Source organism: Puntigrus tetrazona, chromosome 2 (assembly GCF_018831695.1).
Source record: "Puntigrus tetrazona isolate hp1 chromosome 2, ASM1883169v1, whole genome shotgun sequence".
Taxonomy (NCBI): Eukaryota; Metazoa; Chordata; class Actinopteri; order Cypriniformes; family Cyprinidae; genus Puntigrus; species Puntigrus tetrazona.
The window spans coordinates 20,674,261-20,693,850 of NC_056700.1; the positions used below are offsets into that span (position 1 = coordinate 20,674,261).

The 19,590-nt window shown below is 36.8% G+C and overlaps 1 protein-coding gene across 4 annotated transcripts in view; it reads right to left on the minus strand.

Moving 5' to 3' along the window:
* Positions 1-626: 626 nt before the first annotated feature.
* dip2cb (disco-interacting protein 2 homolog Cb) overlaps positions 627-19,590 on the minus strand; it is a 29,417-nt gene continuing 10,453 nt past the window's right edge. The window contains exons 4-39 of one of the 4 annotated variants that reach the window (XM_043253409.1): positions 19,331-19,456; positions 19,050-19,229; positions 18,168-18,302; positions 17,437-17,574; positions 17,129-17,248; positions 16,480-16,677; positions 16,294-16,385; positions 15,775-15,885; positions 15,513-15,636; positions 15,255-15,364; positions 14,678-14,780; positions 14,490-14,554; positions 14,321-14,414; positions 14,086-14,205; positions 13,852-13,966; positions 11,566-11,705; positions 11,250-11,386; positions 10,366-10,574; positions 10,164-10,278; positions 9,121-9,322; positions 8,928-9,028; positions 8,198-8,278; positions 7,919-8,042; positions 7,557-7,678; positions 6,562-6,673; positions 6,365-6,474; positions 6,131-6,261; positions 5,713-5,881; positions 5,445-5,615; positions 5,199-5,228; positions 3,818-3,879; positions 3,422-3,479; positions 3,261-3,335; positions 2,988-3,162; positions 2,770-2,893; positions 627-1,790 (exon numbers count right to left, since the gene is read on the minus strand). In XM_043253409.1, the coding sequence (XP_043109344.1) occupies positions 1,538-1,790; positions 2,770-2,893; positions 2,988-3,162; positions 3,261-3,335; positions 3,422-3,479; positions 3,818-3,879; positions 5,199-5,228; positions 5,445-5,615; positions 5,713-5,881; positions 6,131-6,261; positions 6,365-6,474; positions 6,562-6,673; positions 7,557-7,678; positions 7,919-8,042; positions 8,198-8,278; positions 8,928-9,028; positions 9,121-9,322; positions 10,164-10,278; positions 10,366-10,574; positions 11,250-11,386; positions 11,566-11,705; positions 13,852-13,966; positions 14,086-14,205; positions 14,321-14,414; positions 14,490-14,554; positions 14,678-14,780; positions 15,255-15,364; positions 15,513-15,636; positions 15,775-15,885; positions 16,294-16,385; positions 16,480-16,677; positions 17,129-17,248; positions 17,437-17,574; positions 18,168-18,302; positions 19,050-19,229; positions 19,331-19,456 (4,532 nt within the window). In that variant the 3' untranslated portion in view covers positions 627-1,537. The remainder of the gene's footprint in view (positions 1,791-2,769; positions 2,894-2,987; positions 3,163-3,260; positions 3,336-3,421; positions 3,480-3,817; positions 3,880-5,198; positions 5,229-5,444; positions 5,616-5,712; positions 5,882-6,130; positions 6,262-6,364; positions 6,475-6,561; positions 6,674-7,556; positions 7,679-7,918; positions 8,043-8,197; positions 8,279-8,927; positions 9,029-9,120; positions 9,323-10,163; positions 10,279-10,365; positions 10,575-11,249; positions 11,387-11,565; positions 11,706-13,851; positions 13,967-14,085; positions 14,206-14,320; positions 14,415-14,489; positions 14,555-14,677; positions 14,781-15,254; positions 15,365-15,512; positions 15,637-15,774; positions 15,886-16,293; positions 16,386-16,479; positions 16,678-17,128; positions 17,249-17,436; positions 17,575-18,167; positions 18,303-19,049; positions 19,230-19,330; positions 19,457-19,590) is intronic. The other 3 variants (XM_043253423.1, XM_043253415.1, XM_043253434.1) reach the window with 3 other exon arrangements.

The window sequence follows — 19,590 nt, forward strand, 5'->3', positions numbered from 1 at the left end:
AGGGTGGCGCAACGGGGATCTAGCGCGCGGACGGTCTGCAAGCGACACCCGGTGGACAAAACTTAACACGCAGAATCACTGCACGCCGATTATTAGAATACGGTCGAAACTCTCTAATAGAATTACTCTGATTAATATTGATAAATATGATCTCCCAGTAAATCGACCAATCAATCAATCTTTATCTATTGCAAAAATAAAAAGAATTCCAAAACAAAATTACTCTGAATAATATTGATGAACACGCTTTAATCTATCAATCTATCTAAATAATAAAATTACAGAAAAACTTATTTTATTTTTTATTTTTAATATTTATAGCTGACATGCTGCGGTAGTTCAAAAGAACCAGCTTGGCTCATAATAAAACTAATCACATATTACAAAAAAATAATACTTATCCTTGTATCCATTATGCATACAGTTGCAGTAAAACACTGACATAAACACACCCTTCCATTAATACCGTATATTACTTTGTATTTTACAGGATCAATAGGTTAAAGATGTGATGAACGAGAAAATGCTGATTGGAAATTAGCTGGCGTTAATGCATTTTGTTCACTAGGTGGCGGTGCATGTACGTTTATCAAATGTTTACAAGACAGATACGTATTCTCCGTAAGAATAGTTGAAAATATTTTATTGACATATGAAAAGACATCGTGACATAATCAAAGTGCTTTTGTATCTTACAGGTAATGGAAGCTTCAAAAATAAATAAAGTTATAATAAACACACATTGTGCATATGTCCTCTTTCTGTCACTCTTCCCATCCCTCCCTCGCTCTCTGTCGCTCTGGATACAGACGTAAAACAGGAGAGATCAGCTGATGCTGGGTAATGAATCTAGAATGCAGATTCTAGTTCACATAGATCTATATTTACACCTATCACAGTGCAGATACGATCTTATTCATATACATGATAAGATGACCTAAATATTAGCCTAAACTATTAAAATCACAAAAATGATATCGCAAAAGCTAGACGAAACGGAAACAATTTCCTGTACATAATTAACAGTTATGAAAATGACTTAACATTAGTACCTTTAAAATGATAAACATGCTAAATAAGTCAGTTTGTGATATTCTAATACAACTTCAAAAATGTGTATCAACAAAGACAACGGCAAAGACGAGCATAAAACAACAATATGCAAAGAAACGTACATTAAAAGCACAAATATGACAGGTATATTTGTGACCGCAGGTTTAAAAACGCAAATAAATAACACAAATTGAATTGGCAACAGCAATATTCATCATATAAAATCCCCTGTTCTTTAAATTAAATTTAGTGTGCAATTTTTTTAAAAAAGAAACAACACTAGCAAAATATCGGGCGACACAAAAACCGAAAAAGATATGCTTCAGGAGTCCCTCTGTGAATGATATGCGTGTGTGTGTGTGTTTGATCTACAGTTAGCAGGCTGACAGAAGCGCTGACAGTGAGAAGGTGCTGGGAATCTTGGTTATTGTGCCTAAGCTCATGAGAATGAGCCTGTGTTTTAAGATCATCAGTGTGCGTCTTTCTACATGTTGTAAGCCACATATATGGGGTCGAGCTGGTCGGCGAGGAAGCCGTCCCGTAGGTGCATGCGTTGCTTCTCTCCGCGAGAGTTGATGGGAATTACGCCCGTGTCCACAACCACCACCACGCCGACAATCAAGTAGTGTTCCTCTAGAACCACATTAGTTACCATGGGAACCAGATCTAGAGCTTCCTGCTCGGAACCGTCCAACTCCACCACCACCACTAAGAGATTCGTCCATGTGAACACCGCACTGAGAGAGAGAGAGAGAGAAACTTAATTCTATGGAAATATGTCAATACAGAATAGCTGTGCAAGCTCCATTTCACACATTTGCGCAATGCAACTAAGCTAGGCATTAGCATAAACTCTTGATCTGCAGTCAGTTTTCTCTCTCAGGTCAACTACTGTATTGTCAGCAACATTATGAGGAGAAACTTGCTGAGCATACAAGTTTATGGATGGCTACCTGAATAATAACACATCCGGTTTAAGGACACAGACATTTGAAGGAAACCACTGCTTCTTTGAATACAGAGGATTAAAAATAGGCGTTTATGTTGAATGTGGCTCATTTCTAGTTCATTTCAAGTCTTTGGTCATTAACTAGAGCGTTATTTAATGTTATTTTTTGTGCAAATCTAATGCTGTACTTATGAATGATAACACTTCGTTTTGATTTGACCATACCTTTGAAATACCTTTCAGTTATTTTAATCATTTAATCGTCTTAAACAAGTATCCCTTACAGGGTTGGTTAATTATTAAATGTTTTTTGGGTAGCATTTCCAGTAAAAAAAAAAAAAAAAACGGATCTATGAGACTTTTTAAAAATGAATTAAAACTTCTATTTAGCAAAGATGAATTAAAATTAGTTAATAAAAAGTGATGAAAAAGACATTTTAAAATGTCGCGCTGAACTGTTATTTTAAACTTTCTATACTTTAAAAATCATTTTGGAAATAAAAAAAAAAAACATTTATTGGGGTTGAAACAAAAATGGCAAGCATCATCAATCAACATTGGTGAAAATGTTAAAAAGAAAAAAACATTTAGCCAATTTTGAATGGTATACTTTTATATATTTCTATACTTTTATTGTAATATAAAATGATTATATTGGCACAGCTCCCACCACTAATTTGCATAATTAAATAGAGTTTAGTTATGGCCTTAGTGTGAATATGTGGCTGTGTGTGTGTTAGTATGTGTGTGTGTGTGTGTGTGCTCACCACTCTGTGATATTCCGGTGTGCCCGGATGATGGACGTTTCAATGTCAATGGGATGGTATTTCATACCTCTCAGCTCCATGACTTCATCTAACGCTCCCACCACATAAAGGGCATCGTGCCTTTCTGAACGCGCAAAAGTGAAACAGCTCATGAAAACAACTCAATGCGAATCAGTTATCTTTGTGACAAAACAGCACAATATACACTGAACACACACCTCCACTTGCATCAGTGAGGTCAGTCCTGCGCAGGAAGCCCAGGTATCCGGTTCTGGCCCACACAGTCTGAGTGTCTCCAAAGCTCAACCTGGCTCCGAAATGATCCGACCGCACATTTTCCTCTCCGAACACAGTGAAGTACCCACTGGCATTCTGTGGACTATGGACCCAGATCTGCACTCATTTTAAAATAGAAACAGCAGTGAGACATTATGGTTATGTGAATTGTTATTTATTCATCTTAAAAGACAAGAGAGTGCTATTGGTCTAACCTCCCCTAAATGAGAGTCTCCGATTGGTCCTTTTGTCTCTGGGTTAGCGATGATGATGCGCACACCAGGTAAAATCTATTAAATGATTAAGAGGATGAAAAATGCTATGTGGCTTACATTTCATTTAAGAAAAAAAAGAAACCTTTAATTGTCTTACTTACCTTCCCAGATTCCATAAGAGGTAGACTGTGTGGAGATCCTCTTTCAACCAGTCTCACCCTGCAAACACATCATACAAAAATACATTCATATTTAGAAATATATTATATATCACTAAACATTTTGAACATATTTACTATTAATATAATATCAATAAATATTATGGAAAATATTAAATAAAATTAATAAATTATTACTATCAGCAAATATTAAACACAATATGTATTTAATATTTAGTTTTATCTGCTGAGGGCCTTTTTTTTACAGACTATTTCTTAAAAGGTTTAATGTACTATTTTGTACCCAATTTGTAGATTTGTATTGTATCTGTTGTAATTATAAGAATGAAAATAATTAAATACCTAGTGTGTGTGTGTGTGTGTGTGTGTGTGTCTTGCCTGTCATGTCTCAGTGCTCTCATGTCCACATAGACAGTCGTAGGGTCCGGTCCTGATGTTCCCTGCACAAACATAAAAATCGCCCTCTATCAATGGCAGTTCAATTTCCTTTGAAGCATGAAGCATCATGCTCATCTGGAGGACATTTGCTATCAAGGTGACTTGCATTAACAGTCAACAAAAATGTCAACAAAAATTCAGCAGAACTAGCAAGGTCCAGGTCGTCTAGTATGTGATAACGACAAAAAAAAGCTATATTTTCTGGTATATGTTGATTAAGATAATTTGTTTGTAATTAAGAGTTTGTTTTTGTACTGTTACCATGTCTGGTTTGGGCCTGTCATGTCAGCTGAGTCTCGAATTCTATTTTTATATTTGGTGGCTAGTTCATAGCAGTGTTCAACATTCATGTTTTCATTAGGGGTTAACATTTGCCTATTTTTAAACAGATTTTCAGTAGCAATTTTACATTCATAAAGGCAAATTAGATGTATGCATCATTTTTTATGTAAATTTCTTAGAATAACTATAGAGACACTAAAGGGCTGTTACCAATCAAATGAAAGCAGCATCAACAAAGCACATCTTTGCACTGAAGATTTAAAATGTAATTTTAAAGATACTAAAATGTAATTAACATATACTAAAATTGCACTAAAATTACAATTGAAGAAATAATGCTTTGAGATGTTTCTAAAATAATATTCTGAATATTGAAATAAAAAGATAATTTAAATATACAGGAAAAACAGCATGCTTGCTTGTGTGATATTACTACATCATATAAAACTATAACTATATCATATAGAAATATAAGACATATAAAACATTTTGGGGGCATTCCTAATGCATTAGAATAGGCCACATGGTGCAATAAAAGTGTGCAATTTAAAAGTATGTTTCTGTTTGTTATTATACATTTACACATAACACGGCTATGGTTAAACTCTTGGCATTCATCATTCAGAAGAAAACCTCTGTTCCAGTGTATCTGTGAGATATTTGTTTGTATAATAATATGTTATGGCAAAATATATTTAGATTTACACAACAATTAACTGTGCTGGTGTTCACTTTTTATTGATCCACCCTGAAACATGAACGAAACATGACTGTTTCTTTGCATCATTTATGACCAAATCTGGAGGTATACATGCTTTTATTTCTCTCTATCTCTCACACACACACACACACACATACATCATATCAGCTGTGTGGATCGCTAAGTCATTTCAGATGAGCTTAAATCTTGCTGATTAGTCAGGTCGTAAAAATTGAATAGTCATGCAAACAGGATGATATTTAGTGAATGTACGCCCACATCAAAATATATGATTGTAGTAACTGAAATGATGAGGATCAGTTAAAAGTTCAGTCATACCTGCTCAGCAAGCTTCCCCAACCTATGAGGCTACATGAGGAGAGGAGAGGAAGATGTGATGTAGAAATATTAAAAAGTAAATAAAAAAATGAAAATAAATCAAAATAATATTAATAATAATAATAATAATAAAGTAAAATAGAAGGTTGAATGAATTACATGATCAGTAAAAAGGAAAAAACTGAACACTGGGGATGCAATTAGAGCATGAAGTCAGATATGGGTCATTTTCTGGCCAATACTGACCTGTAGGCAGATGGCGAGATTGACCCTGCAGCCGAAGGCCGTGCTGACGGCACGCGGGTGCAGCCCCACGTCCTTAAAGAGCTTACAGAAGGACTGCGTCAGGGCAACGCGAGGCCTTTCTTCCGCTACAACCACACACGAACGCACACGGATCAGATCCATCCCACGGGCCTGAGAGAGACACACACAAAAATATGAAGCAGTTTATTTCAAGTAAAGAAAATGTTGTTTAATGAGATGAAGATTAAAATTCTGTGTGTGTGCTTACCTTTAGAGAATCAGTGAGAGAGCTGAGAGACCTTGTGCAGAGCTCCATCACAGAGTACGAGCAAAACGTGTCTCGGACTTTAAACTGACTGACGGACTGCAGCCATAAAGCAGGATTCACCTCTAGATCCATCGGAGAGATGAGGACAGACTGCTGCCCTGCATACACGCTGCACACACAAAAATATACAAATAAGAATATTCTTAAAGGTACTGTACGTAAGCTTTTGACACTTCTAAAGCCATCACATGCTATATATTTAGGAAACACGTTATGGATACATACGGAAATAATGCTATAGTCAGTAATTCTAATCAGAAATGTTTTTGCAGCACCCATTTCAACGCGAGCTGTCAATCTTACATGATGCACCTTTTACATTTGTGTTTGCATCTGCGAGTGCACAGGTAGCCCGTACCTGCAGAGACACCACAGGACGAAGCCGAGGCCACAGTACGGGTCGAGACACACGGCCACCTCACGAGAGGGATACAACTCACACTGCAGTTTAACAGAGCGACACAGGGCACTGGTTGCATTGTGAGACATCTTCAGAGGAAGAGAGAAAAACAGAAATATTATATTAAATCGCATTAACAACAATTTGTAATCCACACATAAAAACATTAGCAACAATTATGAGCAGTCAGACCTTCACTCCAGCGAGCATTCCTGTAGTGGACACACTGAAGTCCAGGTATGCCAATGAGTCTGGGTCACATGGTTTATACAGCAGGGGACAACGCCTCTTTGGCAAGTCGTCTAATAAATACACACACACACACACTTTTGATGAGCATCTGACAGGGGTGACTATGAACAAAGATGTTGTGTACCTCACAGACTGACCTGTTTCCAGAACAGGAGGCCATGATTTAAAGTCCACAGCCACTGATGCATCTCTGGACTTCAGAAGTTTAGAGATTGCTTGGGTGGTCATAACACAGACCGAACGACTCACCTGCACACACCAGCATGTTCATTCATTAAAAACTGTAATGTTTTAGTATCCGTATGTATTGTCTTATTTTATAAAGCATCACATTTACAATATTTGATTTAACCCTGTACTGGGTTAATTTAATCCTGGAACAGTTTATTTCACGTTTACACAAAATGGTTTTAAAAACAAAAACAAAAGGGCTGCATATATGTTTTTTTTTTCTTCTGAGAATCCTCGATACATGTGGCTTATAGTATTGGAGAATATTGAACTTAATTTTGAGAAGTAAATAATTCACCTCAATTTATTCAGAGGCTATTTGATGCTGTAGCTATTATTTTTAATGTAAAAAAATAAAATGAAATTCGGATGGCTTGCAATGTAAATCATTATTATAGTAGAGCAAACTAATTCTATAAATATCACTCTATATATCTTAACAAATATGTTTTAGTAAGATATTTTAAAGGTATTAACAAATTAATATTTTATGATCACAGCTGCATAGTTTTAATTGTGGTGGACAAAACATCTTGCAATGCAAAACAATGATGATGCTTTCATCCAGTGTTCATCTTGAAATATTAGTAATGATATAAAATTGCTTCTTACATTTACATTTTACAGCAAAAAGCATATCATGACCTGAAGTGCGCTTTTGGAATTATACCAAAAGGCCTTTTTGCCAGCTAAAAAAAAAAGCATAAACTATTAATGTAGAAAATCATGTTCAACGAGTTTTTCAGCAAAGATTGGATCATTTTGATAATTTAGAGGCCATAAAATTGAGTTTATATATAATTAACTAGGGTTAACTATTCGGTACTTCTCTGATAATTTAATTTGTCTAACTGTAGGTGTGGTGGAGATATTCTGAGTGTGTGTGTGTGTGTGTCCTCACCTCTAGAATCATTTTAACTGTAGGTAGTGTAGTGGAGATGTTCTGAGGGTGAGGTGGTCGTACAGTTATAGGGATACACCCTGCATATAGACAGCCATAAAAGGCGGCAATCAGATCTAAACCTGTAACACAAACAAATAAACAAAAATTTGTATGGTGAAAAAAGAAACGGAATTCAGTGCACGTTATTTATTCTCATTTGTGATGCGTTTAAGTGTAATGTGATATGTTTAACAAAGTTTTACTAAGCAAATGTGATGGGATTTAATTGAAGCAGGCGGCTACTACAGAACATTAACACAATTTAACGAATTAATATGCACATCATGCAATTAAATCAAAGTTTAAAAGTGTATGCTTACCTGGTGGATAAACTAATGCTACATGGTCTCCGTCTCGTAGCTGTCCTCTTTCATACAGCAATGTGGCGATTTTCTCTGCTCTCTTGTGAAGCTGTAGACAGGTCAGTGAGCTTCCTATTGCCCCCTGATAAACAAAAACACAGTTATGAAAACTCAACGACACACCTGCATTCATAAAAGTCAGAAATGCTCATCAATTCTCAATGCTCATATCAATTTTTGATAGTTTTAGTAACACTCACTGCTGAAGAGAAGTGAGGAAAGTAATATGTGTGTTACCCGTGAGTTAATGAGTGTGTAAAGTATGTGGTCAGGCGTTGTCTGAGCTCTCCACTGCAGCACCTCCGACAGAAACAGGAACTACAATTCCCATAAGAGAAAGAATAATCAGTCCGAGCGAAAAAGACACAACATGCTCATTAGACCTATTCAAGTTTTCCTTAAAGGAGCCAGATAATTTGTGTTTCACAGATATACTTTGACACTTTTAGGCTTTTCCCATCTCCAAAAAACTAGAGGTCCTAGAGCTGTATGATTTAAAAAAAAAAAAAACACTTGCAATTGTGATTTAAAATGCTTTTTTAAGAGCTCCAAGTTTGTTGTGCATTTAGTAGGACTGCAATTATTGTTATTAAATAAAAACATTAGGAAATACTACAGCAAAAACACGATTTCACAAAACAAGCATTAAGTGAAATAACATATTTATAAAAATAACATTTCTAAACACTTTGGTGAAATGGTTGGTGCATGTTGCATTTCTAAACGAATGTTATGAATGACTCCATATATAGATGGAATTTGTGTGAAGCACCATTTAAGGTGAACTGAGCCCAACTAAGAAGCTAAAAACAAAAAAAAACACCACTGAATCACAAGTTGCTCACATTTAATTTGAAACAGTGGTGCAAACACAGTACACTTATTCATTAAATTAAAATTGCATCCTTTCATTTCACTATATCGGTTTTGTTGTGATCAGTTGTTTAACACTAAGATGCTTATCTACCTGCTCATTGTCCTCCATGTGACTCAGATCTCGTCCGCTGGCCTGAGCCATTCGCTTTCCAGCAACGAGATTCCCCACCATCACAGAGGCAGGACCCACCTCTGCAACAAACACACACAATATTTATTTACTCAGTGTTTTCCATGTAGCACAAACACACTATGCTCTGCAACACACACAAAGGCTCGCGTACCGGGTTGTTTCTGTCTGGGTTTGGGCAGGTTGGTTATGCAGGAGTGAGGGCACATGAGGATGCTGCAGGGGTGTAGCGCCCCCTCCAGGAACAGCTGTTTGGTCTCAGACAGGTGGATTCCACCCAGAGGGGTTTTGGGGAGGGTGTTGGCAGGAACCAATGCAAGACAGTACACTCCAACCTGATGAATACCATCTATTGCCTAAACACACACACACAGGTTTAGACAGACAATTCTTTATGGTTAATTTCATTCGTTATTAAAAACCTTATAATTGATACACTGAAGGTATCGATTTACATTTACACTAATGTTCTAAACTGTTGAATGAGATTCTTGACTTTATGGTATCCAAGGCTGCATTTATTTTACAAAACAATACAGAAAAAAACAGTAATATGATTTATTTTCTATTATTAACATTTAAAATACCTGTTTTCTATTTGAATGTGTTTTAAAGATGTAATTTATTCCTTTGATGCCAAGGCTCACATCATATGATCCTTCAGAAATTATTCTATTCTAATATGCATATTTGGTAGTATAACATGCCTATCAAGAAACATTTTTTTCCATCAATGCTGAAAAGAATCATGCAGCTAAATATTTAATTGAAACGTCTAAAGAACAATGATTTCTTTTTATTCATGTTTTATCAATTTAATCTGCCCTTCCTGAAAGTGTAAAATGCATGAATGCTATTTAGATAATAATGACTACATAAAAATTTTATTCAGATATTCACCAGCATAATTACAAAATATAAATATCTCTAATTTTAAACGTATAATTTTCACAATTTTATTTTGTAGCCACATACAATAAAACGCTTGCTTGTTTTCTATTTCTTTCATGTCGTGGTGGGTTTCCACACCGACAGTGAAATCTCTTTGGTGCAAAACCTTCACCTACATAACTATACATTTAATGCTAAAAAAACTGCTTGGCTATGACTTTGTTGCTTAGTGCAGCACTTTTGCTTTCAGCAAAGACAGAAAAATGCTACCTTTGAGCCTGTTTATGTGTGTGCGTGTGTGTCTACCTGCAACACTCGGCTCATCCACTGGTAACTCTCTTCTTCGGTTGAATCTGGCCTCTGTTCAGCTACCAGCACAATCCTCTCATCATACAACACATTCACTGAGAACACCACCGTCCTATACAGAGTGAGCACAGAGATTACAGAATATTCAAAACAACATTTTTTCTACAGTAGTATTCTGTTCTTACTTTTTAACACATACCTTCCTCTATAGATGAACTTCATGGGCTCCACAGCAAGAGCTGTAGCGATGATATCATCAGCATTGTGTTTCCGACCCCCGACCTGCATCAGCCCTTCCAGTGTACCAGAGACAAAGATCATCCCTCCCGGACCCACGAACCCCAGCAGACCTGACCTCACAAATACACAATCGCTGACCAATCCACCGTCACACGCCACTGGACACACCTGTCCCACAAAGACACAAACAAATTTACTCACAATAAATAGCAGGATACATGCACTTTCTACTTTAACAATTAATCGTAACATTTTTGGCAGCTCGAACTAGCTAATTACTATAAGTGACTTGCTTGGAGCAGAAACATCGGAATATGATAGATAAACATAGAGAAACCGGGTAAAACCTGCTACAAATGCGCTAAAGTACTTCCACTTCACTAAAGTTAAACGAAGATGCTTTACGCTGGCGTTTAAAAGATTTTGAAATAGTCTCTTTTTCACCAAAACTGCGTAAGTGTATTGGTAAATACAATTTTTTTTTGTAAAAATATGAGAATATGTATAATACAGTAAAACGGTAATATTGAAAGTAATACTTTTGAAAAGTATATTACAATAGGAAACATTTAAGAACATTGAACATATTTTAAAATTGCTTAAGAAAACTGGTCCTCAAGGAACATATTTTGTTATTATAAATATTGAAAACAGTTGAGCTGCTTATTTTTCAAAAATCCATTTATTTAAAACAGAATTCTTTTGTAACACTGTGAAAGTCTTTACTGGCACTTTTGATCATTATAATGAGTCACTGATGAATAAAATCATTAATAAAAAATGTATTAAATTAATTGATTAATTAAATTAGGCGTTTATTCCACATATAATGTATTTTTGCACCTCGAATGTGTTCTTGCTCATTCCTGTAAGCCCATAATATGATGTTCCCGTGGCAACAGACGACACACAGATCTCTCCAATCTCATCGGTTTTACACAGTTGAGGAACACCCTCCAGTTTAACAACACACACCATTGCTGCGAGAGAAGGAGAAAAGTCAGTTTTACGAGAACCATGAAGTTGTTTGATGAGGTCTGTGGTCACATGAGGAAAACAGCGCTAAACTGCTCTAGGCTGGTTTTACGAGGTAGATGTTGGACCCGAATCAAAATGCTTTGGGGATTTTCATTCGTTCACGTTCTTGTAATCGATGTACCTCCTGGCATGGCCGTGCCCACATCCTGTATGGTGAGGACGGACAGCTTCTCTCCTGTGTCCACTCTGATGACCCCGTGACTCAGATTCGTCATACTTAGGATCCCTCTGCCTGCTGGCTTTGAGCTGCCCTCCTGAGGCCTGACAAAAAACACATGCATACAAATAAATGAAAGAGTAAACATGTCCATATGTGTTGCCAGAATATTATGTTACCATAGACGCAATATTTTCCAGATTTCATAAACAATTTGGAATTGTGCGGTTTGGCTTCCTGGAGCTGTAAACGCTCTGACAAAAGAGGTTTGATTGGCTGGTGTGAATATTACTTGGCATTCCCACAGTCCCTAATAAAAAAATTCAATATAATAAAAAGTTATATCATTATGTAGTTTCTACCACCAAATCCTTGCGTCTGCACCCACAAAAATCCCACAGAATGTGTCACCAAAAGAACACAAAACATAAAAGCACAAACATGAGGAGACTTGTGGCATTTTATTGAGATTTGTTAAATACTTTGGGGCACCACAAAGGCTTCAGTTGTTTGATTAAAATACAGAAAAAATATTGTGAAGTATTCTAACAATTTATAATAACTGTTTTCTACTTGAATGCATTTAATCCTGTGACCCTTCAGAAATGATTCAGAAATGCATATTTTTGGTGCTCAAGAAACATTTCAGTAACACTTTATTTTAAGGTGTCCATAATACAGAGTGATTACTTAGTAAGTACTTAGTAGTAGCTGTTGTACTTACTTAAAGTGTAATTACCAAGTAACTAAGTTATGGAACAGTTTGTACTCATAGTTTGTAATTACGTAGATGTAACAGACAGCTACTGTTACACATTTGTTACAGACTGGGTCTGTTATACAGATACATATGTGTTACAGACTTTATACAAAGTAATTATAAATTCAAGAACGTTGACATAAGCTGTTTAAAATAAAGTATATCAAAATTGTAATTAAGTGTATTTCATTAATACACAGTTTAAGTACATGTAATACCTTTTTAATTACACTACCCTGCAAAAGTCTGAAAACACTGCTGACAAAGTGTGGTTTTGGATGATATTAGCATAAATCCTTAGATTTTTTTGGTGCAAATGCTGTACATTAAAGTAACTGGCATTATTATTGAAGACCAGCAATAATAATGCTAACATAATAATGGCAATATATACATAAAATGGTCTGTAAGAAGTGTTCAGGAGGCTCGGAAGCCCAGGTTATGCAGAGCTGTAATAGCTGCATATAGTGGATATTTTGATGATTTTCTATATATAAACTGTATATAATAAAATATGTTTCCGTAGTTTGTGGTGTCCCTAATCAGTGCAAAATTATCATAAATTAAAAAAAGATTCATGCCAGTATTGTCCAAAACCCCACTTTTCTAGGGTGTTTCCAACCATTTGGAGGGCAGTGTACATTAAAGTTACAGAATATTAAGCAGACGTAAGTTACTTAAAATAAAGTGTTTAGACTGTACTTAAGCGTAACAGACTCAGTCTGCAACACAGGTGTAAAAGTAGCTGCCTGTTACATCTGCATAATTACAAACTGTAAAGGCTGTTAAACGCTTTTGATCAATTTAACGCAGCATTTATAAATAAAAGCATTTGACATCACTTTCTCAAAAGTGAGATTCTGATTGGTTGGCTTTACGTAATTTCTGGGAGTCCTGCCTTTGCAAATCGCATTTATGAATATCTACAACAATGAATGCTTCTGAGAAAAAAAACATATCAAGTATATTTGCAAAGGTTTGTCTTGTAATATTCAATAGTAGTTTTTGTAATTTGATATATCTACAGTCACACTTTATGTATTCCATTTTGCACTTTGTGTATTATTTGATTTACCAGCCTACAAAGCCCAAAAAGTAAAAAATGGTTGGTAACTTTTTTTTTGTCTATTTAAGCAATTCTTGGCCATGTGAAGCAGACTTTATGGCGATACAGTGCAATATCTGTCTGATAAAACTATTTAAACTTAGACCACACACAAACACAATTAAATGTATTTTACTGATTTATTAAGAACCAAGCAGTTTTCACTATGTGACGTTAAAATCTGAGTCAGATGTATTTCTTAATAGCTTTGTGTGTCTTTGAGAGTGAATGCGCGTAGGCCTGGTTATGTTGTTTGTAATGTTTGACCACAAAAGACAGAACCTCCCATTTTAATGAGTTTAAACTGAAAACAGATTCCTGAGCACAAGAATGACGTGTGCACATGTGTGCCTCCTGGGCAAAGAGAGTGTGAGCGTATTTATACCTCCTCACAGCTACAGTTAGTGCCTCCTGGGAGCCAGCACACGGGCATATGACCTCTGACCTCAAGCCCATGCTCTGAAACACATTCAGGAATGCGTCGCAGGAGGATATCGACCCTGGGAATGAAAGAGACGGATAAAAGTAGAAAATTGATTCACAAAGTAACATACTCACAGGCTTTGATTAATCAGTAACGCACGCTCAAGGGGGTTTGATTAATCACGAACACACTCACAGGGGTTTGATCCATCAGCGATCAGCAGCATTCTCAGTGAGCTCATGTTGGTGTCACTCTGCTCTTTGTAGGCCATCAGAGCCCAGTGTAGATCCCTACTTTTCACACACGCCAGCTTAGCTGCACACATACATGGAAAGAGAGAATGTGTAACACTATGCGTGTTCTTGTAGGAGATGGTCACACCATCCAAAAAGCCAGGAGACCAAAAGTGTGTGTTTCTATGGGTGTGTACCTTTGTACTGGCAGACTTTCTGGATCCAGGACAGAGGATTCACCTTCATAAGTGCATATGGAACACTGACCACATGTAACATATTCAACACACTCTACAGAGAGAGAAAAAGAAGTGTTCAGATAAGACAGGCTAAAGGACAGCATACAGTAAATGTCATTTATATTACCATTTGAACACTGTGCCAAAGGCCGATGCCTTTCTTAAAATCTAACACATTCACCACAGTCTCAGCTGAAACACAAACAAACACAAACCACACAGAAATAAAGTCACATGGTTTTGGAACAACGTGACAGTATTTTCATTTTGGCGAATGATAGCTTTAAGGATCTGTGCAATATTTTAACGTCTTACCTTCGCTGTATCCGCAGGTATGTGTAAGTGTTTGGCAGTGTGTGAGCATCGCCATTCTTGTTACAGTTATTCCCAACACACTCCCATCCTTACATGTCTTATACTGTCAATCAACCACAAAACACGGCCACTCTCATTATAAATGCAGTGAGATCAGTGTATTGCCGAAGAACTGCAATACAAGCTCCCTTGGATATTAAGCAGCCTTAAAATCTGCCATACAAATACAAATGTAAGTAAATTATATAAAAACATATTTTTATATATACACAGTACTGTTTGTTTGGGGATGGTGAATTTTTAAAGTTTCTTTTTCTTGTCAAGGTTGCATTTATGTGAACAAAAATACAGTAAAAACACTCATATTGTAAAAATATTTAATATTTAAAATAACTGACTGCAAATGATGCATTTTTTTGATGGCAAAACTGAATTTTTGGTAGCCATAAATATGTTTACTGTCACTTTCGATCGATGTAATGTGTTTAAGTACAAGCATTTAGTTATTTAAAAAAAACATTTTATATAAACAATTTTTTATCATTTATCTTTCACACACAATCACATGGTCTGTTACCTCTATGTATGCTGTGTCATTGTTAGCATCTTTAATGAGAGGAAACCATTCTCGTGGGGGTTTTGATAAATGTTTGGAGTCAGTCAGCACCCAGAGCAACTTCGGCCAGCCTGAATACACAAACGCGTGCACACACATACAAACAACACAAACACACACAAACTGGATAAAACCACACATTGTGTTTGACATACAACAATGTTCCTTTATGAAGACTCGTGTGCAGGTGGTTCTAACAAACACTGCCAAGTCTCTGACCTTTAAACTGCATGACATCACCACTAGGACTCTTGGGAAGACCTTTATGACATGCATCACTTGTTAATGCCACAGCAACTCCACAGCTGCCCAACAGGAAACCAATTTGTTGACTCCCAGCATCCTTTGAGGGGAGAGATCAGAAGGGCAAATTTGTTCTCATAAAATCGTAAAGCAATAACTAATTAATCAATATTCTGTTTATGTACGGTCCTGCCTAAGATTACGTGCTATTGCTGGATTTTTTTGCAGCAGAAATTACCTTCTTTGTAAGTGGTACTTCAATCGGGACAGGAACAACTTCAGCCAAAAGACAGCCGTAAAACGCCACCATGAACGCTGCTGGGTCATTATTGGGGTAAACCAATGCTACCTATAGTAATACATAAATATAGTCTTCATGCTTAATTAGACTTTTGAATATAGTGTGTATACATATTTGATTTATCATTCAAAAGTTTTGGGTCAGAGACAAGTTTTTGAAATGATCCTCACCAAGGATGCATTTATTAGATTATTACAAAAATATAGCAATACTGTGAAATATGTTTACAATTTAAAAGAAGCATTCTCTATGTAAATATATTTTAAAGCTTAATTTTTACGTCACATGATCCTTGGACCTCAAGAAACATTTCTCATTATTGTGCCACAGTTGTGCCGCTTAGTATTTTAGTGGAATGAGTAGACAATGTTACTTTTTGATCATTTGGGGTTTTTTTTACTAACCACACATTTTTGAATTTTAGAAATATACAATACAATTTATCCACTCTCTTACCCTGTCTCCAGGGTGAATGATTGGCTCTTGTTTAGATCCCAGTTTGTGGAGAAGGTTATAGGCCAGCTTTAAACTTTTGGACCAGAGCTTGCCTGCAAGCACAGAAGCAAAGAGATGTAAATATGTACCCTAAACAAAGACAATAAAATCCAATGAATGCCTATGAATATATATGCATATGTGTACCATATGTAAGAGTGTATGGCTGTTTGGCATTGCTGTGTGTAGTGGTCAGACAAGGAGCTTTGGGTGCAATGGCTCCCCAGCGCAGAAGGGCAGCTTCCAGGGAGGCGGGGCAGTTCTTCAGTCCGTTGATTTCTTCTCCTTGTATGGGGATTGACTCCGCCCCTTCAGGGCGTGGCAGAGAAGGATCAGGCTGTTGCACTGCACATGTCAAGACAAGGTTAGCGATGCAATTGCATGTTGATGCGACCCATGCTCTATATCATCAGGATTAATATCACAGGAATTTCAAAGAATAGAAAACTGAAAAAAAATATTGTATTTAATTCTGTCACAAATTCTTTACTCTCATGACATCACAGATGCACAATGGTGAGTAAATTATGTCAGGACTGGATTTGTTGGTTGAACTATCCCTTTAAGCACTTCACCTGAATATCCTCAAAAATAGCTAGATCAAATTAACTTGCTTTGTGCAGGGTGTGGAGAATTTAATATGAGAGTAATGAATTTCAAGACCTTTGTCCTGTCATTAACTGTGGAAGTGTAAGAAGGGTTTCTGTGCAGGTATTACAGTATATTCATTGACTTTTACAGTTACAGTATATACATCTTTGACATCAAACAAGGATAATGCTAAAAGCATTTCAACCTTCCAGAAGTTCTTCAAAATCCTCCACAAAGAATTCTCTCAGGGGTCTTCTCTTGGGTCGCTTCAGGGTATTAACTAGTTGCTGGATCTTCGCCGACACACGGCTACTGACAGGCACACCTACACACATATATGCAATTATACTACAAATACAATAGTAATAACAGGAAAACTAATTTTAACTGAACAGTATTTCTTTTGTCATTTTAAATGAATGGACACTGAATAGCTTCCAAACATAATAGATGGCAAACTTGATTATTTTAGAATAAACACACATTTAAAAACAAAAGCCTCTGTACACTCACCATCTCCTGTCTCCATCAGCTCAGCATTGCCATATTTGGGCGGGGGCCTGGTTAACATGGCAACCTGTGGGCGCTGAACAGAGATGGGGGCGGGGTCTGGCATATAGCTGGTGATGTCAGGTGGGGCCGACAGACTGTCTGTGGTACACAATCAAACAGGTTAATTCATCAGCATAGTAACAATTACACCAATAAATGTGACGATTCATTACAAGTTATTAGGAATGAGATGCAAAAGTGCATGCAGGTACAATAAAATTGTATGCATATCAAACAGTGCAGTGGAGTTAAACCTTTTAACTAGAAGCAAATACCATTATTGACATTGAAATATAATATGTTGATAAAATACAAAAGTGGACACAAATGCAAATACAGACAGTACAATTAACCACTGTGTGCTTTTATCTTAAAGGGATAGTTCAAACAGAAGCTAACATTTTCAAGCTATCATTTACTCAAACCTCATGTAATTACAAGCCTGTCTTTCTTTCTCCTGTGGAACGCCAATGAAGATATTGTGAAGAACGCTGGAAATCAAACAACACTGAAGCCGATTGCCTTTCATTTTACAGACAAACCAAAAAAAATGTGTTTCATACGGGAAAGAAAGTCAAATAGTTTTGGAACCACTGAGAGTGAGTAAATGAACACAGAATTTTAATTTTCGGGTGAATTATCCCTTTTAATGTCAAACAAGTCTTTAGCCCCAAAAAACATGAAATACTGACCCTCAGAGTCCAGAGACGACCAAGGGCGATCTGATTGGTAGTCACTGGAGTGCCTGCCAACTATTCCATTCTCAGCAGAAACACCCATTTCTCTTAAGCCCCACCTTTTTAGAGAAAGATGAGACATCGGACCAACTGAGGGGAGAAATTGAAAAAGAGAAATCAGAAAGCTAACCTATAGCAGTCATATTAGTAGTAAATTCTCAAGTATATAACTTTTTATTATGCTAGAAGCTGATCAGATTGTTTGAGTCAAGCATGGAATATGGGAATATTCCAGTTCATTTGTTAAAATAAATTGAACATTATAAACTAACTGGCTGATATTGGTTGGGAAAAAGAACTGGTTGGCTGAACTGAATTGAGCACAAAGATCTGATTGGCTAAGTTTAGTTGAGCATGAGAAGCCAGTTGGTTTAAGTGAGATGATTTAGATTAGGAAAGAAAGCTTAAGAGAGACCCTTATCAGGTGTCAAAAAAAGTCTTATTTCATATGAACCAAGTCGTGTGTGAGAAGCTAACTAGCTGAAATTGGTTGGCAAAATAGAAATGATGAGTCGGACACGAGGAGCTGATTGGTTGAAATTATTTAGGCAAACACCAAATGATACATTGTTCTGATTGGCTAAAGCTAGTTAAGTGTAAGAAAGACATTTGTTAAAATTAGACAATCTTGATAAGAGAGAGAAAAAGGCCCAAAAGACTTATTTCACATGATGTGATTTTTTGAAAAGGTTAATTTTTTCCTATGCTTACAGTAATATTGAAAACATATAGTGACCTATAGATATTGATTTATAGTGACCTAATGACTAAAAACACAACTGATTCTCAGTATCTGTGTTCATTCAATGCCTTATGAATATATGCGGGCGTTCTTACTGCCGTATGAGTGCATGTTGGTCTCTGCGAGTCGGGCTGCATTAGCAGAGCTGTTGCTGTGCGACGATGATGACGATGATGTTGAAGGTGAGCCATGGAGAGCTCTGCTGATCCAGGAGTCCACGCTGACACCTCCCGCCCTCCCCAGAGACCCCTCAGCGTCAGAGCCGGAGGACGAGTCTGCAGAGACACGGAGAGAACAGTCACACCAACGCAAACACGCACACTTACTCGCTCGCTCTTGCACACAAACATATGCGCATACACACACACACACACACCTGGAGGTGTGTACGTGTCCATGGAGGTTTGACCGATGAGTGACTGTCGCTTGGATGGCAACAGCACAGCCATCTTTCTCTCGCTGTGTCGCTCCAGCGCAGCCTGAACAGCTTCTGAGTGAACATCTGAAAGAGGGAGAGAGTTTTTAATACATGCATAAAGAGTGCAAAAACGTCTCATGTTAATGTATGTGTGTGTGTCCTGTATAGTTGCTCTTTTTCTAGCCTGTTCAGAGGTTTACTTAGGATTAGGAAGAGTA